Source organism: Ammospiza nelsoni, chromosome Z, assembly GCF_027579445.1.
Source record: "Ammospiza nelsoni isolate bAmmNel1 chromosome Z, bAmmNel1.pri, whole genome shotgun sequence".
Lineage (NCBI taxonomy): Eukaryota > Metazoa > Chordata > Aves > Passeriformes > Passerellidae > Ammospiza > Ammospiza nelsoni.
Window position 1 is genome coordinate 61,310,783 of NC_080669.1, and position 21,905 is coordinate 61,332,687.

General features: G+C 40.7%; 1 protein-coding gene across 1 annotated transcript in view; it reads right to left on the bottom strand.

Moving 5' to 3' along the window:
• Positions 1 to 15,115, bottom strand: part of MAN2A1 (mannosidase alpha class 2A member 1) — a 107,570-nt gene extending 92,455 nt beyond the window's left edge. Inside the window, exons 1-2 of the mRNA XM_059492214.1 lie at positions 14,521 to 15,115; positions 2,497 to 2,757 (exon numbers count right to left, since the gene is read on the bottom strand). Coding sequence (XP_059348197.1) covers positions 2,497 to 2,757; positions 14,521 to 14,655 — 396 coding nt within the window. The 5' untranslated portion in view covers positions 14,656 to 15,115. The remainder of the gene's footprint in view (positions 1 to 2,496; positions 2,758 to 14,520) is intronic.
• Between the last annotated feature and the right edge of the window lie 6,790 nt (positions 15,116 to 21,905).

The following is a 21,905-nucleotide window of genomic DNA, read 5'->3' on the forward strand; positions in this document are numbered from 1 at the left end:
ACTTGAACTACTAAACTGAAAAAGCATCAGGTCATATCCACATTAAATCCAGTCATCTTCATATTTGTGAGTTTATTATCTGTCTCTATTATTTATCTTCCGGGGGAAAAAAGTACACATTAGTCCTTTACCTGACTTAAATTATAGCATTCTCAAGTCACCTTTATTTTCAGTTTCCAGTTCTGTTACAGTTTTCTAACAACTTACAAACAGTACAGGTAGAAGTAAACAATTTCTTGATTTACAATTCCTCCATGAAAAAAACATCCTTCAGCTGTCTCATATGAGAATTCTTTGGTCTCATGTTGTTAGAAACTTGGTTTTTCTGATTTATGAAATCACATATCTTTGAGAAAAAAATCTAGCAATATTTCTCAATGTATCATCACAAGGTTTTTTAATCCATATTTGAATATCTTTTTACAATGGTTTCTCCATTATGGGAGACTATAATCAACTTCCATGATTTATTCAGTGAAAATTCTTTTGTCTTCATTCTGTAAAGTTTTTTTTTAAAATCCAAACCCTTAATCTCACCTATATTAGCTCTTACTACTTTCTAGTCTCTCATATACCCACCTGAGAGACAAATAAGGGAGAAGTAATGTAAAAAACTGTGGGTTTAAGTCAATGCTTACAAACAGCAGAAATTAACACATATTTCTGTCAAAAAGTGCTGAAAATAATTATTGAAAATGTCTCAAATAAATTAACTGAGCATGCAGAATACATCAGGGTTGGTAAAGTATTAAATAGTAAAACTGTTTTTAGTTTTACTATTTAGATCAGTGATTTAGATCAGCTTGTTAACATGGTGCTAGAGGAATTCTGCAAAAGTCAAGGTCTTTTAAAGTCAAACACAAGTCTAGATTCCATAACTGAAATGCAGTTCAGACTCACAGGGTGAGAAACTAACTGTGTACAGAAGCACTATTAAAGTGACTTAATGATAGCAGTGAATAACCTGCTGAGCAGAGGGTGCAATGCAATGACACAGAGAACATCAAAGCCCTCCTCCCTGCACAAGGAAGAAAGGAAAGTGTGAGTAGGGGAAAAGTGTGTTTGCTTCTTATCTACATGTGAATATACATAAAAACAAAGAAAATTATCCAAAAGAAGTATAACTACAACAGATCCCCATTAGGTAGGTAGTAGGTAGTTGGGTGATAGCAGGTGTATATTCTTGTATTCCCCATGTGTGAAGCAAAAAAAAAAAAAGCAGTTTTAGAAAACATGTTTTACCTTCCCTTCATAACAGGTTATCATATCCAAGAATTTAAGATAACATATTTTATCTCAAAATTCATTTACTAGAACTTATTTTTAATGCACATAACAAAGTACATCACCTAACATAGTAACAGATTGTATGATGTACCTGTTAATAATCCACTAACTTGAAAGCCTGTAACCACAGCTCCAGATGTTTCACTTCCCTGCACAGAAGTCTTAATGCATATCAGACACCAAAAGAAGTGTTCAGATACTGCCTTTAAAAAGCCTACTTTCTCTATAAAAGACTAGCAAGGTAGTGCCTATCCCTGAAGAGTTTAAAAGTATTAAGCATGATACATCAGAGGTTACAATTGTTCTAATATGTGCATTTATTTGTCTGAAGTCCACTGTCATTCTCCTGCAAGAGAAATACTTCAAATTCTAAAATGAGAAAGCTGGACTTCAAAATTTAATCTTTGCTTTAGAGTACTATGAATATTTATAGTACTCCCACAAGACTCACAAAAACAGTACAGATCACAAACTTCACAGAGAATTCTCAGTGCTCCTGAATCACTCCATTAAAACTGAATATATAAGAGTCCATGAACTCAAAAGCATCACCAGAAAGCAAAATAAATTCAACTTGAAGTGTTTGACTTTAAAAACTTCAACCTCCACAGTTTATGCCAAGCAGCCAACATGGTATATGTTCCTCCTTTCTGATCAAAGTGCCTATACAAACTGAAGACACACAGGAATGCTGAAATACAGAAATGACATTCAAAAGGGAAGACAGGACTCTTTATGAAATTTTGATTTTTTTTGAAATTACTAATTCTTGCACATTCTTTACCTATCCATCGAGTTTCATCTACACATACATCCCTAAAAGTAAAATCTAGTTAAACCATGACTATCCACTATTTCCAGTTTATTTTACATTGGTTTTAGAAGAGTTTGGGGAAACTCAAAGAAACACTCAAATAAATTGTTTCCAAAGAATTGGTGGGACAATAATCACTGTGAGGTGTTTTATTTTTTACAAAAAAAACTTTTAAGCTTTCTCAAATGTTGACTCTTCATAATCATTACTCAATTTCCAGAGAACTTTTAAAAAAGATATAAAGGAAGAGTTTTATAACATCTGTTAAATACAACAGTCACTTCAACAATTCTATTATGTCTTAATACCAGGATTTTACCAGCAACTTGACATTTTTAGATTTAAACGTATAGTGGCAACAAACTCCAGCAGAATCAGAAAAACATACTGCTTACCTGTACAACTGAACTGTGACTTCCACTTTTTGAAGCAAACAAACAATCCTCAGAATCAACTGCAAGCAAAGCTGAAGCAGAAGGGAACAGCTCAGAAACAGATCCTTGACCGATGTTTACAGCCTCTGGATTTTTTTGCCCATCCTTTACTGATTCACTCAGATTGATCACAGAATCGCGTATGTTTGAAATGATTTCATTATTTTCTGCCAACAGGCGTTCTAAATGATCTATTTTTTCTTGCAGTATTGAAAGCTGACCCTAGGGGAGAGAAATAAAAAGTAAAGTTTAATTATTTCTCAGAAAAATTCTTGACAAGCCCAAAAAAACCCCAACAACAACAAAAACAAAAAGTTCACAATAGTGTGTGATTTCACAGAAAATTCAAATATATCTTTATTTTATATTTTACATAAAGGCAAACTAATAAGGAATTGAGGCAACACATGGAACTTTCTCTTTTCAGCCCAAGAGAAAATAGCAAAAGATACATTTTTCCTCTGCAAACTTGAATTCCCTGCACAAGATTTAATCAGTAATATGAAGATACTCTTTAAAGTCTCACACTGTCAAGCAGCAATTACACCCAATTCAACTTTTTTCACATCTTTGATTTCAAAAAATCTGATCTTTTCATTTATCAGAACATCAAACAAAGCAATTTTTTACAAGTCAGTCACATCATGATGGGATTAAGAGGATATTGTAAACATTTTAGGTTTATTCCCATACAAGTAAAATATAAACACCATTTTTCTGATTTTCAGGAGAAGTTGGAGAGAAATTAACAAAAGAACTTCATGGATGTAGGAGATCCCTTAACAGCCTGATCACAGGAATAGTCTGTATAATTGGACCATTACAGTCATCAAGAAAATCCTGTAAAAGACATATCAAGCTAATGGCATTTTCAGCCAGAAGGTCATCTCCAATTGCCAAACAACAGGATTTTATAGATATTCTAGAGAGCTCCACAAGAGGAAGGCTGGAGAACAGCATCAGCATAAATTGAAAGAAGTCAATGCATCTTCCAGTGCAACTTGGAAGAGACAGATCCCACAAAGCAAATTAATGCTATCTAATCACTACATTGTTGGGATGCAGGAGGAAACACAGCCAATCAAGACACCCTAAAACTGCCCTCTCTCATGTACTAACCACTCCTTCCAAATTTTTTGAGGGATGCTTTGTATCAGACATGAATGTGCTAGCTTTTACAAAAAGAATCAAAAAGGCCAGATTATTTAATATGACCTTAGGGATATCTATCATCGTTAACAGTAATTTCTTTATTTCCTCAGAATGACTTTAATGTAACAAGAAGTGACAAGAGAACAAAAAAAAAAAAGTCACTCTATTATTAAAGTTGAATTCAGATCTGAAAACATACAACACATTATTAGATATTTTTGCAAGCAGCTGTCATAGCAGCAAAACCTGCTTCAGTTTCAGGTATCTACATTTTACCATTACATTCAAGACAAATACTATTGATTCAGTAGACAGTTACTCTGTGACTTACGGTTTTAATGACTTTTTCCCAGCACCACTGCCTTATTTTCTTAGGATTGTAATTTAATATTAGAAACAACATCTTTACATGACACCTTTTTCCCTTTCAACAGTAATATAATTGAAATATTTGCCTTTTTCTTTGCAGCAACGGTAGCTTGCAAGGATTAGGTCTCCTTTCTAAATTGATCTGTACATTCTTTCAAACTCCCTTGGCTTTGCAAAGTCCTCAGGAATTAAAAAAATAAAGAAAACCAAACCCTCAGCAAGAGTTACCAACCATGATTTCAGATTCTTAACTGTCATAACTACAATTCTACCTTTATGGATGTCTTAATAATTTTCAGACAATAAGTTTTAGTATTTCTTTAATGCTATTAGTTTGTCTCTGCAATTTATGGGCTGCGTAAAGTGCCAATCCACTGCTTGTCTCTGTTTCTTAGATTGATACATCCTGAAAACAGTAACAGTTTTTAAAATGCAACACAGGCAGACAGCTACTGTTTCCAAAAAAGACAAAGATATATTTTGATGACAAAACCAAATCAAACTAAGTGAGATGTAGGAGCAACATCCTAGAATCCCAACAGTTTAAAGATAAATTCAAGAAAATTATAAAACCAATGAACTGAAAACAAAAAGAAATCAATATGTAGATGATGGAATACTGGAAAGAAAAAAAGAAAATAGAATAAACAAACTGTAGTCCCATGCCACCTGGTGGCACAAAAGAAACAACCAGACTAAAATCTTCCAAATGCTGTTAAAGATACTGTGTACACATTTCTATGTAAAATTAGTGTTTTCCCTTGCAATATCTGTAATATTTTGAAAGTAAGAAGGGCTTCTCTACATGAAGCCTAATAGCCTATTATGCCACTCAATCTAAAAATAACATATATAAAACAATACTTGATAGGGGCTTTACAGGCTGCCCAACACAGGCTCTGATATTTAGATTCCTAGGAAGTTACAGCACAGCTGCCACCCATACAAATCATTCCCAGCTTCACTGCATACGACTACAGTTCAGAGTTATCAAGTGTGCAAGCAGCTAAAGTACTGCTCACACCTATCCCACCACTATCAACACTGTCTCTACAACTGTAAAATCAGACAACTCTTCAAAATTTTTATTCTCATTCATGTGTGCTGTAGAAGTATTTTACACTTTCTTCCACCAAAAGTTTCACATTGCCTAGCAATAGCCTGTGAACTAACTGATCAGATAAAACACCACCCATCTGGTTTATGTCATCTAGCCAATTATATGCTCTCCAGGAAAGCAAAAGACACAGTGGAAAACAAACAAATAAAAACCTCATAAAATAAGAGTTTGATTGATCCTTCCGCCAGCATATACTGCCAGTCTCCACAAGACAGATAGAAACTTCCTCCAAATTTGGAGGTCATGTCATATTTGATGTCTTTAAGACATACCTTTCATTTAACTTATTATATGTTAAACCTTGAAAAATCTGTAACAATTCTATCAGTTTACTGGTTTTTATGTAACAAAATATTTTTCTTTGTAAAACAAGTTCTCTGTCTACAAATAGCAATTTGTTACCAGAAGACCTTCAAACATCAACAACTTCATATGTTGCTACAAACACCCAGCAATAATTTGTAAGCTGCAAGGTTTCAGCCTACCTAGGACACTTATTTCCAGAAGTCTGTTAAAGTATGTTACTTGAACTTTGGAGGTAGATCTTCTGTTATTTGGAGAAAGAAATCCTTACAAAGATATCCCATTATGCAACCTAACAGAGGACATTAATATACAAAAGTCTGCTCTCTTTTCTGGAGACTCTGAGATACACCATGCCTCTCTTCTAAAGCTTTTAATCATGCCATGTGCCAACTCAGCTTGAATGCAAAGCACGAAATAAAAAGCTACAGTTAAGAACATGTAACCAAGACGTCATCCAATACCCAAGTTCAAACTGCAGGAAATCAAATTTTTGAGATCATCAAAATGGTTTTGCTTTTTGTTGTGAAATTTCAGATCCATGAGAATTAACTTTAAGAAACAATAGCATCTCAGACTAGAAATGGATCCCAGCCTCCATTCAGCATGAAAATAGTTTACGTCAGGAATCCATTCTCAAGGTGAAAATTTCACATGGATCCCAATTATGCAAAAGCTAGGTCTATTTTCACTGCACATTCACCTTTTCTTATTAATTTTAAATAGATAGTGCCTGTTCAATAGTAAAATTATGAGCTGAATGTGAAAAACACTGCAAACTCTTCAAAACAATGAATTTAACAGGCAAAAATAAATTCCATTTCTGTTGTAGTGCGTTTTTATTCTTTGTAATACTTTGAAGTAGCTTGGTTTTGTATGCCCATATTTTTCCCAAATGGTTTGTCCCAGACTGTACCCCTCCCTTTACCTGTGTTATCCCTCTCCCAGGATGAGATCATCCCCAAACCCGTACCCTGGCTCTCTGTCAATCACTCAGCATCCCATCCCTCCATCTAGAAGTTTCAGTCCAGGATGTTGAGTGATTCACCAGAGGCCAGGGGTCAGCCCCCAAGCCTTGCCCCATACGTTGTCCTATATGTCTATCCCCCAGCACCCATCCCTTAGGGTCACTTATTGGTTGGTAAAATGTTATCTACTTTTGGTTTCCACCTCCCTTTAAATGTGACCTCGCTGGGCGCCAAGCTGTCTCTGTCCCTCTGGGAGCCTCTCAGGATCCCCGGCCAGTCCCGAGTCCCAGACACCGGGGGCAGCCCCGACACGGCCAACAGCGGGGAGACGCTCTCTGTGCCCCGAGGGGACCGAGGGCACCCGGGCTGGTCGCCTTTGCAGCAGGAGAGACACCACAGACATCGGTAGAGGATAAAGGGCTCACTCTTAGCCAGGGTTAATCCAAGGTTTTATTCTGGGAGTCCCAAAAGTGCTCCTGCACCTCAGGGTCCTCCTGCCAAGAGCCCCGGGATATGTGCCAAGGTTACATTTAAAGGGAGGTGGAAACCAAAAGTAGGTAACATTTTACCAACCAATAAGGGACCCTAAGGGATGGGTGCTGGGGGATAGACATATAGGACAGCGCATGGGGCAAGGCTTGGGGGGCTGACCCCTGGCCTCTGGCGAATCACTCAATGACCTGGGCCAAAGCTTCTAGATGGAGGGATGGGATGCTGAGTGATTGACAGAGAGCCAGGGTGCGGGTTTGGGGATGATCTCATCCCGGGAGAGGGATAACACAGGTAAAGGGAGGGGGGTACAGTCTGGGACAAACCATTTGGGAAAAATATGGGCATAGAAAACAAAACTACTTCAAAGTATTACAAAGTATAAAAACGTACTACAACAAGTTTCAACATTTTTAAAGGAAGGCAGCGGACTTCAAATATCAAGGCCAAACAGTACCAAACTGAACTTACTCTAAAGCTGTTTTATCTTATTAATTGCTAGTAACAGACCTTGTCTTATCAGAAATACAGATTAGAAGCATGTTACAGGGGATACTAATTAAAAGACAAAACAGAGATCCTTGCTGTTACTAAAACCATACTCCAACAGTATTCTTTTAAATTAAAACTTCAATTTTTCCATACATTAGAGGGTTAGCAGAGAGACTTTTTAACTTTTTTTTTAATCTGAGCAGAGATGCACCAATTCTGTCTGAAATGTTGGGTTCTATATGACTTTGTAGATATTGAATAGCAAAACTTTAGTAGGTACACAAGTCATAAATGTCAGCAGAACTATCCCTGACTTCACAGCATCAAGTCTTCTCAGAAAAGAAGGAACCTTGATCCAAGGCTTTGAGAAATGCCTAACTGCACCAAAACTTGGAGATGCATGAAGTATATCCCAGTACAAGTGAACACTAAAGGACTCTCTGTTAATCTACATTGTTGAATGTGTAAATAAAGATTTTTTAAAAAAACAATAAAGCCAATCCTTCTGTTACTTCACAGCATAGGAAGCTCTTCTACAAGAAGTGCAAATTGCCAATAAATCTACCAAAAGTAGGTACAGCTGCTCTGGTAGGAGAATGGCATCACATGAGCAGCACACCTGTTCACCCCCCCCTGTGATTACGCAGGGTTGGACTTAACCAACAGAATCTTCTCATGTGAAGGCACCACAGATCCACACACCTTCCTCCCATTTGGAACACCTGTGTCCACACCTGTTAGCTGCCCTGAGAAACCTGCCACTATCACCACATGAATCAGCTACATAAACAGATCCTTATGCTTCAGCCACTCTGAACCCTTCAGGTGTTTTCATGCCCCAAATACTCCAGGGCAGTCTGCTTTCCCACTGCCCTCTGCTTGTCCTTCTCTGTTTGCTCCTGACACCAGTCTGATTTGCGGCAAGGACTCTCCAGAAAGGAGCACAGTGACACCCAACACATGGAGGGAAGCCCAGTAACACGATGACAGTCCAACATGTTTCATTATGAGGAAGTAGAGAGGGTTCAGTTTCTCCTATCTAAACACTGTACATTGCAGAAAAGATGGTAGTTGAAATTTGCATTTCCTGAGTGAATGCACACTCGTTCTCTAAATGCAGACCAACAGACCACTAGTGATCACCTCATCAGGAAAAAGACATCTTGCTCAAATAACTGAAGAGGGAGTATGACAGGGCCACAGATGGGATCTCACAGAAACAGGCAGGCAGAGGAGAAATCCAGATTAGAGACTTCTGATGTTATGTCAGCTGGAATTTGGTTATTTGCATCCAGACTCAGCCAGCAACCACTGAGTGCTGGGTTCAAAACAAGCCAGAACCCATTCCCTTTCTCACCCACATGAAGAAAAAGGAGACCACAAAGGAGCTGCCAGTGTCCTGCATTAGATGCTCTGGTGTACCAAAGAACTGTGGTGAAGAAAGTGGAGCACCACAAAGGACAGAGCTCTCCAAAGGACGTGTAATTTGAGGTCATTGCCTATACACATTCACTACATTAAGCAGTGAGGAAGCAAAGTCTCATTTTCTGGCTGCAGTGAATGGCAGTCATCATAACAGTCTTCTGCACCACTCTTGCCAGTGACTATATCCAGATATATCTCTAGAAATCATGAGCTATCTTTGCCAAAACCTTGATGCAAACTCTGATGAGATGCCAGCTTATCAAGACGGTAACACCAGGAGGCATTCTTTGTTTGCTATCAGAGCACTGTACAGTGAACAGAACATACTAAATATACAATTAAACATTCACCTCCTGCACAGAAAAAACAAGCAGGTAAAAGTTTAAAATGTAACCCAACATACGATCAAAGCTTGATATTTGAGTACACTGTTTCTGCATGAATTTTCTTTGCAAAGCAGGATCCAGAACAAAAACAAGCATACAATGTATCGGTTAAAGGACAAATCAAGGTTTGAAGGCTTTGCTGATCCGTGCAGAGGGCTTATGCGCATTTGTGACAATGAAAAGAACACAAGAGACCTTGTTAGTAATTTCCTACCCTTAAAGTACTATTGTAAGAAAGCTCACTTGACAGAGGCACTGGAAATCTTCTGAATTAAATAACTACAAAAGTCTGTTCTCTTCAGAGAATGATAAAATTCTGATTCAAAGATGCAACAGCCTGACAAATAGATTTTAAGTTGATAGACTTTCACATTTTGCTTTATCACCAGAGATAGCAATAACAAGAATGTTTAATGTACTATTACACTAGACTTATGTTTCATAGCATTTACAAATATAAGGCATGCTGTTAAGGACTAGTTTTGACACCATCATCAGAGACCTGAAGGCAAGGAAAAAGAAATCCAGACATATTCAGTTTAAAGTCAATTAAACTGAAAAATATTCGCTACTACTGTCACAGATATATTTTGTCTTCATCTGTTTATGAGAATCTGTTGATTCTCCTCCATACTATGCTGAATCTTTATTTAAACGTCTAGCAGTACAAAAGTGAAGCACAACTTATTTGCCATTAAGAGTAGGAACTTTAATAATGGTTATTTTCATTCAAACAAGTCAAAACTTAATGGGTTAGACAAAGAAAAGCTTAAGTAAGAACAAACTAGAAAACCTCTCTCCGTTTAGTTTATACCATTCAGTTAGGCAATAACTCTAGGTAGCAGAAGGATGTGCTCAATTACAGTTAAGAGTTACTGCTTTGTAGACTATGTATTCTGTAAAATACATTTTGCTCAACATTTCACACCAGATTTAAAGACTGTAATTGAAAGAGGCTAATAGCTTCTGCTTGACTGCTGCTTAGCCAGAACTTTACACAAAATGTGCAAGCAAGAAAAAAAAAAAACCAAAAACAAAACAACAAATAAACTCTGTGAACAAATACACTCTTGATCACCTCTCTCTTTGATGCAGGGCAATTGGTGAGTTCATAAAAGCAGTTAACACACATGAGATGAGAGTGTGCTTCAAAAAATGGTGGTCAAAGAGAGAGGTGGGGAAAACACACAGAGGTGGAAAGGAGATCTCATTCAAATAACAGTTGTTTAGTAAAAAGAAAATGGTGAGCTTGGTAGTTCCTGTATGTTTCTGCTTTGCCTTTTAATAAAGTTCAAAAAAAATAGTAAAGACAAAATGAAGCATTCCTTGGTGCTGGTCCATTTACCTTCCAGAATCATTGCAGTCTTGACTTTCAAAAATGTATTTCCAGAAACAACATTTAACACAGTGCAGAGATATTGTCCCATAAAAGCTAAACCAAGTAATGTGAAAAAGTGGTTAGAGGAGAAAGGTCAAGTTCAAAGCATTACCTGTCAGGTAGTGACAGCGGATGATTCAATGTGATGCTGTTTTCCCCTTGCTTAGCTATAAAATTCACTAAAATTAACTTTCATCATAACACTACATAAAGAGCATATATTTCTGATGCAAGACACTATTACAAACAAAACTTACTTTTTTTTTTCTTAATTGGACTTCTAGTGTGGGCCATGCATGCTTAGGTGAGACCCTTATTTTGATCTAGAATCAAAATAAACAGTCCACAAGCCGTTATACTCTTTTTATTCTTCTATATGAGTCCAAAATCCAGAACAGTTTAATATGGGTTTATCAGTATTTGTTATTCATCTGTACACAATAACACAAGTTCTATAAGGTAAGCTGCTTATGGATGTCTTCTCAGACTTGATTTGAATGTAGCTTTCACTTAGCAGTTATCAGTTTAGCCCACACATCCCTCATACATGACGCGTGCGGCACAGGCAATGTCATAGGTCTAAACACCACTTTGAGACTTCCTTCCTCTGCAGTCAAACAAAATTTCCAAGAGAATATTGTATTATTGCTAACAAAAACAATACACTCAGCTCTTTTTCCATTATATTAAATTAGAACTTTACCATAATCTGTACAACTGCTACAATAATAACCTAAAAATGCACCTAAGGCCCTCCCTGCACCTTGAGCTAATCTCTGCACAACCATGTTGTAACATGGTTCCTAGACTTGAGACAGGATGCTAGGCCTCATCATATTCTGATATGTGTCCTGAGACAGGAGCATCCCATGGCTATGAACAGGCTCAGATAAAGATTGTGATATGATCATCACCAGAATAATATACACCTGACAAACAGGCAGGATCCAGAAAGGTACCTGCAGGAGTTACAGAGTCAGTAAGCCTTGATATACATGTATTATAGGTACTTATTTTTCCCCAAATTAACAGTAGCTTCCATTCTATGGCAACACAGAGATCTTCTGCTATTATCATTTAAATGCATCACCAATGATGACAAGGATATAAAGCACTTTAACTAAAGCTCTATTACAGTTGCCTTGATGACACCCCAGCATAGATAGGCGTGTTAAAAACCCACTGTGAAACTGACTACTGATGCCAGCTTTTGCAACACAAGCACCAAAAAAGACACAAAGTTACTGCTGTGTCAAAAGCCTGACAATGGGTTCTGTTTTGCACCACAGTGAAAAGCCTTTAAATACTTGGTAAAAGAGAACATAAAGCCATCTGACTATGGATATTTATCCATCTTGGAAGCTCTTGCCCACAAATTATTTCTACAAGACATTTTTGTTTGTGTCCTGAACTCTCAAACAAGCGAGCAAGTTCTGTGAGGACACTGTCTTGACCCCCCTGGCCTACACTGAAAAGCCTAAAAGAGGACTGAGTCTGATGCAAGCCACCTTGAGACCACACCAAGAAAAGGCACGTTGCTTTGGGAAAAAAACGTGATAATGAAAATGGAGCAGCAGTTCTAATAACTTATTTTACTACTGGCACTAGTTACATGACACTTTAGGTGAATACAGCTCAACAAATGCTATCAGCTGAAAAATCCCATCTCTTGTTCTGGTAGAATTCAAACAGAATACCTAGATATCAAATGCTTATAAGCTAAAACAAGGGACTGCTTCCAGAAGTAGCCACTTCTCTGAGCTAATTGTAAGCCACGTAGGTCAGAAAGAACAAACTAATCAATGTGCAACTTCCGGGACATGAAAGGTGACGTGTGTTTTTACCAGAGCTGCACAGAGAAACAGCAAAGCACGTTGCCAAATCAGAGAGGTATGAGGTGAAACAAACCAATAACATCTGAAAGAAAAAAAAAAATCTTATTTCCTTTTTTCAAGCTAAAAAATTCTGACCTTTGTCATAAGAAAAAAAAATGCATTCTTAAATCAACAGTCTGCTGCCATAGTTTTTTTCAACCAAAAACAGCCTGAAGGTTTCACATCTGCGGCTAGTTTCACTTCGAGTACTTTGAGCTCTGGCAACACTGCACTGACACAAACAACTTTTTGTCAGCTGAGATAGTAGTATTAAAGTGTTTCTTTCATATATTTCTAGAGGCTTCTATTTCACTCTTTATCTTTTGTATTTTTTCAAACTGATGTTATAAAACTCTGAAAGCATTTGCTAGGTGTCAGAGGTTTCACAGTTGTAACAAAGTGAAACATTTGAATTTCATCAGTAACTTCCTCAGAAGACAAAGCAGTAAGAAAGGAAAAGGTAACTGTTTTACCCAAAGGAAGGACCCTCGAAAGGCAGAAGTTTTTCCACTGAGAATCAGAAACTTCAAAGAAATCTAGGCATGGAAAAGACAAAAAGAGTAAACACTGACAGACTGTTCTAGAAGACCAAAGGGAGGGAGGAGGATGAAAGGAGAAACGCTTGTCTCTAGCTGACTACACCACCTAGAAGGAATAGGCCTGAAAACAGATCAAGGTACCAAGCCCATGGTCACAAGAGGTAGCACCATGTTACACCTCTGACCAGGATTACACTGTAGGACAGGAACAGACAACTACAAGACACTGACAATGGAAGACAAAACACGTCTAATAAATCTTTCTTGTTCACTCAAGTATTTCAACCCAACATCTAACATTAGACTTTAAAACATACCTGTATTAAACTCAGCTGGCTGAATAATGATACATAAAGTGATTTCCTCGCATAAGATACTGCCCATATTCCCAAAGCAGCACTTGTACTTAGCTGTTACAAGAGAGGCATTACCTTCCTGCTGGAGTTACACACTGAACTGTAGCAGCCTTGTCTTGCTCCTCTTCCTCTTGTTCTCTTCCTTCCTGCAAAAACTGAAGGCTGACCCCTGAACTGTAACTTGAAGGAATAAAGGCAGAACAGATCTGCTCACTTCCTTTACATTTAAGTCGAGGTTTTTGTCTTTACTATTAAAAAAATTGTATCAATTATTGCTTTTGCATTGAATGAAACAAGAGTGGTTCTAACAGAGAGATAGTTGTTACTTTTTAACTAAGTTTTTAGAGTTCTTTTATTCACTTGAAGTCCTCAGTCCAGTAGTAAAATATATTTTCCTTCGGTTTGTTCCCAATAAAAATAAAAATAAGTACCATGCAAGCATAAATAGGTTGTAACTTTGTATTTTGTGCTGTGGGGTTTTGCTGGGTTTTTTGTCTATAAGAACACACAGCTGTGTATAGCCAGCAGTATTGTGCCGTTCTGCACAGCAAACCACGTCCTCTCTGAAATGCATGTTTCTTCTCACGGGCAAAAATTCCTTATTAGAACACAGTCACGACACGCAGCTTTTAAACTTCTTTGCCACGCAGCGAACACAGGAAAGTGAAGAACTGAAGTACTGCGTCGTTTAACCATGAAGAGCAGTCGGGTCAGCCAGCTACAGCTCAAAGCACGGCTCAGCGGAAAGGAAAGCAGCCACCGAGTCAGCATTTCCCTAAGTCTACCTGTTGTTGACACGGCTGACTTCCCGAGCTAACAGCTCTCCCCGTCCTGCCCGCGCACGCCCCGCACGCCGCTCCGCCACCCGCGGCCCGGCCCGTCCCGTCCCGCCGGGCGAGCCCCGCCAGCCCCGCGCCCGGCTGTGGCTGTGGCTGTGCCCGCCGCAGCCCCGCGCCGGGCCGGCACCAGCGCCAGCGCCGCCCGCAGGCGGCCCCGCTCGGCCCCCGCCCCGCCGGCCCCGCCGCCGCCGCGCCTCGTCCCCGCCGCGGCCCGGCGCTCCGGCAGCGGCACGGCCAGGGCACGGAGCGGCGGCACGGCCGCCCTCCCCTCCACCTCGGCCGCCGCCCCGCTCACCTTGGGGAAGGCGCCCTCCCGCCGGGGACTCTTCGGGTGGTCGAAGTGGCCGCGGTCCAGCATCAGGTACAGGGAGAAGATCACCACGCAGAAGACCGCGCTACCGAACACCGTGAACTGCCGGCTCAGCTTCATCTCCGCGGCTGCCGGGCCGGCGCCGCCGCGCTGCTCCCGCCGTGGCCGGCGTACCCGGGCCCCTCTCGCCGCCCCGCGATCGGAGGCGAAAGTTCTCCCGCCGCGGCGGGGACCGCAGGCGCTGCCGCGCCCGGAGCGGAGCGGCCCAAATCTTTCTCCGGAGAAGTGCGAGAAGTTGCCCCCCGCCCGCCTCGCCGGGACCGAGAGCCGTGTCGAGACCCCGCCGGCGCGACTGAGAGGAGAGCCGAGAGTTTCCGGGAGCGGATCGAGTTCGCGGACAGGAGAGCGCTCAGCCGGGAAGTGGCGGCAGCTGCACCGCCGGGCCGACGGAGCGGCGCTGCTCCCCGCTCCCTTCCTCCTCCTTCTCCGGCCGCCTCAGCAGCCGCTCTGCTCCCCCTCGCTGCCCGCACACGACGCCGGAGTCTGGCACCTCCTTCCCCGGCCGGAGGCTGCTGCCGCCGGAGCTCCCGGGGCCGCAGCGCACAAGCTCCGCGCCGAGAGAGCCCCCGCCCGTCCGCCGCCGCCGGCCCCGCCGCCGCCGCCGGAGCGCCGCGTCACGGGCGCGGCTCCGCCCCCGCCGGCCGCACCGCCCCGGCCTTCGGGACCCGGGGCGAGCCGCGGCCGCCGCCCCTCCGCCCCTCCGCCCTGCTCGAGCAGGGGCAGCCCTGCTGCCCGCCCCGGCGCGGCTCGGCTCGGCTCGGCTCGGCGCGGCTCGGCGGGAGCTGCCCCGCGGCCGCTCGGAGGCGCCGCGCACCGATGTCCCCGCTGCTGCCGCCGCCTCCCCGTCGGCGGTCGGTGTGTGGCAGCCTCCGCCGTGGAAGCGAGGAGGCTGCAAGAGGAAGCGAGAGGAAGGGAGGGAGGGCAGGCTGGGACTCCGCCGTTCTGCCCGCGCCTCGCAGGGGACTAGAAGAGAGGGAGTGTGGGGTGTGGGATGTGGGGAGACCTCCGGATCCGAACGACTCCGTCATCCGCGTTGTTCGGCACAGCCCCGTACGCTCTTCTGTAGGATCCCTGTTGCCCGCTAGCATGGTCAGGCACGTTTGTGAGCCGCTGCCAAGCTCCAGCTTGGGTCAAGCTTTCCTAGGTATGAAGTAGTAGAATGTTCCGCGGTGCTTTCATGCAAAGTAGCTCATGTTCCTGCAGGAATGGGTCACAGGTGAAATGGCCGGTTCATGGAAGGCCATTCAGGTAGTGCCCTCTGTTTGGTAGCTTCTAGCTCCTAATTTTGACAGATTTAATCTGCTCAGTCTGAAAACGTGCATGCCTAGTGTCTGCTTCTACCCAGTATTTCAAGGCACTACTTAAGATGCATTGGCTGCCATTGAGAATTAGGCACATCCTAGGAACATGTTCTATCACTGTGTGTGCTTCTTTATAAATGACTGTCATTGAGACATATACACCTATGCCTTGGAGTCAGGATGTATGTGTTAGCACCACTGTTTTCTTTTGCCAAGAATATCATCCCCTTTCCTACCCTGCCTGTTCCCAATCGTATCTTTGCTGGAGTCAAGAAGCTTGTATCATTGCTAAGGTTTCTCATGTTTGGAGCTTTATCTAATATCTTACAGAACATACTTCAAAGTGTGATTCTTCATGATTTTCGATTTCTCCCACTAGGCAAAAAGTCAAAGTGTTGGATTCCATCTTTGAAGAGCAGTGAGGACTGCTGCAGTCACTGCGTATGAACATTAAGAGCTACTGTAGTTGCTGAGGGAAGGGGAACCTCAGTCCTTCCATCTCTTACTGTTTTGATGCCAGGGCCAACAAGAGATTTTCAGGGCCTAGAGAAGGATGGCAGGTCAGTAAGAAAGCTCCTGAAGGGCAGCACAAAGGAATTCTAGCCCCTCTGGCCTGTCAGTCGGCTTATGGTAGTAGAGAGGGCAATGCCTCTGTGCACACAAGTGTCTTGTGCTATTGGAATGTAGGCAGCTCCACCTGGGGATGGATGAATTGCATCCACAGGTCCTAAGGGAACTGGCAGAGAAAGAGGCTAAACCACTATATTTGAGAAGTTGTGATGGTCAGGTAGACTTCACATAACTGGAAAAGGGGAAATATCAATCTTATTTTTAAAAGGAGAAATAAGGAAGACTCAGGGAACTACAGGCCACTGAGTCACCTCAGCACCCAGCAACAGAGCAGGCCCTTCTCAAAATTATGGTAAGGCACGTAGAAAGTAAGGAGATGACTGACAGCTAACATGTCTCATGTTCCAACTAAAAGCAGCTCCAGGAAGAAGGACTTGGGATGCTGGTGGATGAGAAGGTTGTCATAACCCAGCAATGTGAGCTTGCTGCCCAGAAAGCCAAACGTGTCCTGGGCTACATTGGAAGAGTAGTCAGCAGGTCCAGGGAGGTGATTCTTCCCCTGTGCTCAGCTCTCATGAGACCCCACCTGGAGCATTCAGTGCTGGGAGCCCCAGCATATGGACATGGACCTCCTGCAGCTGTCAAGGGACAGCCACAAAGGTGGCCAGGGGGCTGGAGCATCTCTCCTATGAAATCAGGCTGGAAGAGCTGGGGCTGTTCTGCCTGGAGAAGAGAAAGCTCCAGGGAGACCTTATAGCATCTTGCACTACCTAAAGCAGGGCTACAGGAGAGCTAGAAAGGGACTTTTCACAAGGTCATGTAAAGATAGGACAAGGGGGCATGTCTTTAGGCTGACAGAATGTACCACATAGTTGTCAGGTGGTGAAGAGAACAAATGTCACATCCACAGGCCTTTTGAATGCTCCCAGAAAGACAATTCCACCTCTTCCCTGGGCAATCTGTTCCAATGCCTGACTGCCCTTTCAGGGAAGAAATTATCCTTTATATACAATCTAAACACTGTTGCACAATTGAGGCTGGTTTTTTGTTGTCCTGTCACTTGCCAGGGAGAAGACACTGGCCACCATCTGGCCACAACCTCCTTACAGGAAGTTGGAAAGGGTGACAAGGTTCCCCCCAAGCTCTTAATTTCACTTTCTTAAGGAATTTAGCATGTGTGAGCATACACTCCTTTTTTGTTTTCTGCTTCAGTAGCTTCTCCAGTTCTGTATTCAATAACCTACATTTGACAAAGATGTAATATTAAAACCACTTAATTTTGATGCTTCCTCAATGTCAGATCAATCATTTTTATTTAAATACAAATGAAAAATCAACCAGGAAATGGTTTAGCAGTGCCTCATTGCCTACTATTAGTATCATGCTGCAATACTTGCTAGTCTTTGCATTTATTGAAGGTGTAAGGCTCCAGACTTCAAAAATCAATCCATTTTTCATGCAGTCAGGTCATTCTTCCCTAAAGTATTAGGAACTAGTGAAGGAAAATAAGACATTGCTTTCACCTACATTGAATTTATTAGTGTGTTTTTGTTTATAACTTAATGTTAGACGCTCATGGCTTAAGAATTAGACTGCACTGACCTAGTGTAGATTTCAAAACATTCTGATGTATATTGATCTTGAAACACTATATAATAGAGTGGAGTATCAAGCAATTAGCAAAGCCTCTTGCGTTTTCAGAACTGAAGTGCTGCAGCGACTTGATTTTTATAAGGTGCTTGTACATAAATATATATATATGTGCCTATACATATGTATATTCTTTTGCATACAGAACTTGCCTCCAGGTGCATTTAGAGTGCATGGTCTTAAATAGGTGTTTAGTTTGGGTCTTTGTTTAACAATACATCATTTACAAAGGGAAAAGTAATGTGGTGCTTCTCTTTTAAAATCAGAATGCTGAAATTATATGTCTGCAGAAAGTTAACACAGAAGCTGACAATAAATTACTTCTGTTATCCTGATAGTCTCAGTAACTCAATCATTATACTAATCTATTTTAGGTTGCACTAAACTACGAAAGCATAGAATAAAACAGTGCAGAATGCATGTCTGTGAAGATTCACAAATCTCTCTTTCAAACCCATGGAATACCTTTTATTTTTCTACAAACAGCGCTAACCATACTTCCAAGTTCATTCAGAACTGCATAATCCCCCTCACCAAGGGCCGGCACCTTTTTCATGAACCATATGCTTTAAACTGTGTAAAGGATGTTTTCCTTGAGTGCTGAATTAATTTTTCCTAATGGATGGCCAGCTTTCCCATCAACTGTAGAAAAGCCCTTTTCTGTTGGAGAACTTTGAATTGAGCACTCCTGCCTAAATCTTGGATGGATTGAAACACCTGGATTCCAAGGGGCAGAGAGCTCCAAAGTGTGTTGATTTACTGAGCATAGCATGACAAAGATCAAAGAGCTACTTCAAAAGAGCTTAGAACTAAGATGTGACAAGCCACATGTTGCTAAGTCTGGCTAAATGTGTGTTATAAAGGCTTCCTGAAGTTATTACAGACTGAATATATGCCATTCTATAACAAGGAATGCTGTAATCAAAATGTTAAATACCAAACAGCAAAAAAATTTTTATTGGACAAGGCTGTTCATTCATGATGAATCTCGTCATTATGCTATGTATCAATGTATTTTGACAAAGTAAAAGAATGCTTGCTTTCTTTGCTGAATACTACTGGATGTGTGGTTTATATTTGTACTTTCAGTCATGTCTTTAACTGTTTGGTCATTCCCTAAGAAAATGAGAATAAATACATAAGAAAAAAAATGAACAATGCTATACATGTATTTTTTTCTCAAAATAAAAGCTGGTTCAGCACTAAGCAGAGATGAAGTATGGTCAGACAAGCTCCTGTAAGCAGTGCAGCACTGGCTCTAAGACTAAAGCATAGGCTGAGCCAAGGAAAGAAATTCTGAATATTTTGGGGGTGGGAGTTCTTTCAGAGTCATCCAGTTCTTAAGAAATACGGTCATCACTGCTATTATATAATACTAGATTTGCACCCCCAAAACAGGTACAGTCAGTTTTCTGCACCTCTAAGTATCCCAAAAGTATTAAATTCCACCTCTAGAAAGCATAACAGAAGGGAAGTATTTAATTAAAGATAGATAATATAGCATTATGCTGATTATTCTCCAAATTATCCACAACTGGGAAACCACTCTGGGAACTGCAAATATTTAAGTGCAGATATAGTCTAAGGAGAATAAAGCAATAAAAAATGGGTGGGGAAAAAGCTCTGTTTAACAACATCAAAGAAAAGAGCAAAGTCTCGAATATGTCATATAAAGTTAGAAACATCAGTTTAGTTTTCTAATTAACTAATGTTAATAAATATTAAAAATATAAAAGTAACAAAAATCCTCATCAGCCCAGCAGACATTATACTTTCAAAAAAAGCCAATTGCAAGTACAAAATTAGTAGTATCTACTTCAGAAAATCTATTTTGTCTTTGTAAGCCGAGTAAGAGAAATAAGTGTCAAGCAAACTCAGCTTATGTTTCGTTGTGATATATTTCTAGGCTTTAATATCTGTCTTAGCCTCTAAAGCATAAAAAATTGACCAAATATCAGTCACCTATATTAATTCAAAGATTAAATATATTAGAGACATGTTTTGATTTTTTTCACGATTTACCTTGGGGATAAAAAAAAGAAATACGATTGTTACGGAACGTCATTACTGCTCCTTTGCATGTTTTCAGTCCACAAGTTTGAAACCATGTGCTCGAAGGAAGAAGCCAGACATATCCACAACTCTCTCTCACATTGTGCAGCAATGGCCAAAGCAGCCAGGATGGTCCAGAACTACATTTGACAGTGAATATTTTACCATGTTTGGAAGGGATGCCTTGGAGTATATGTGAGTATATGGGAATGTGCAATTTCATGATCCACCTTAATACCTGTTCATTTCTATAGTAGTCCTAGATCTTTATTTGAAGAGATAAGTCACTGTAACTTCAAATGCAAACAATCCTAAGAATATGGTATATATTTCTAGCATTTAGTATACAAACTAATTGAATCACAGCACATATACAAACATACTTTTCCTGGAAAAATGTTGACAATAAAGAACTAAATTTGCATATGTCTATTGTTGCTTCCTGCCTATTGAAAATAAAGCTTCAAATTGCAGAAAAAAAAGTATGGTGTATTTTCAGATGATATTCTGGTTCTTATTTTTTCCTTCAATCTCTTTCGAAATCAACTGAAAGTTATATCGTGAAAAGAATATTATAACTTTGCCTTTTGAGAAATACCTTTTTCTCTTTATTAATACAGTTGGCTATAGGAAAAAAGCTTATGAAAATGTCATTAATCTTTGAGGTCTGTTCAAGACAACCAAAAAAAATTTCTGTAGGAAGCCCAGCTATAAAGAAATTATTAAAAGGAAAAGACAAACAAAAATGGACAAAATCCCCCAAACATCACGGCACATTCCACTAGCTGTTTTTCTTCTGACCAATCTAATCCTTCTTGTCTTCCTAAGTTACCCTAGTAATTCTTAAAATGTCTAGCTTTTATGACCATATTTATCTCACAAACATGTTAAAGATTAATTCTGACTAAACAACTAACAATATTACACTAAGCAAAGTGATAAATAGCTTCCCCAAGCCCTCCCTATAGAAGAGAAGTGCTTTCACACCCTGTGGCTGCTGCTCTGGGCTCTTTGGGGTTGAAGGAGGCATTGGCAGCCTTAATGCTGCTTAGCTGGCTGAGATTTCAATGGAAACTTTTGCAGTAAATGTGTTCATTTGTGCGAGCACTATAAAGTAGTGAATACTTGAACACTAATACAGAAAAATAATGAACTTTTTCAAGATGAGGATAGTGTAATAAAGTATAAAACAGAAAGGATGCCCATTACTGTGTCAAGTACCTTGCAACTTCTTCCCACCAGCCTATTTTTGACTTTAAATTGATTTGTCATAGATCCAGCTCTGGCAGGAGGGAGATAGATGGCCTGTTAAAGGCCACTGGGCAGCAGTGCCCCTGTGCAAGGTCTCTGGAGGATGCTGATGAGTTACCTTGCAAGGGAACAAAACTCTCAAACCAACAACTTTAGAGTCTGGAACATGTTGCAACAAGCTCGTATGACCCGTGCAGTGCATGATCCACATTCTAGGGAGGCACAACACTTGGTTGCATTACTCCCCTATTTCATGTTACAATTTAAAAAGAAAAACAAAAATATTCCAGCATTATTTATAGAGTTCTGCTGAAGATGGCCCCACAATTCCTGTGGGAATTGCATGAAGGAGGAATTTTTTCGCATGGTGTCCCACAGTTACAGCATTTTAGTTTAGTTGAAAGCCAAAAAGGAAAGGAGAAAGAGCAGATGTTCTGTTGACAGCAGAACAAGTAAGACACAGTTTCCTATCATTTTGATCCTTCT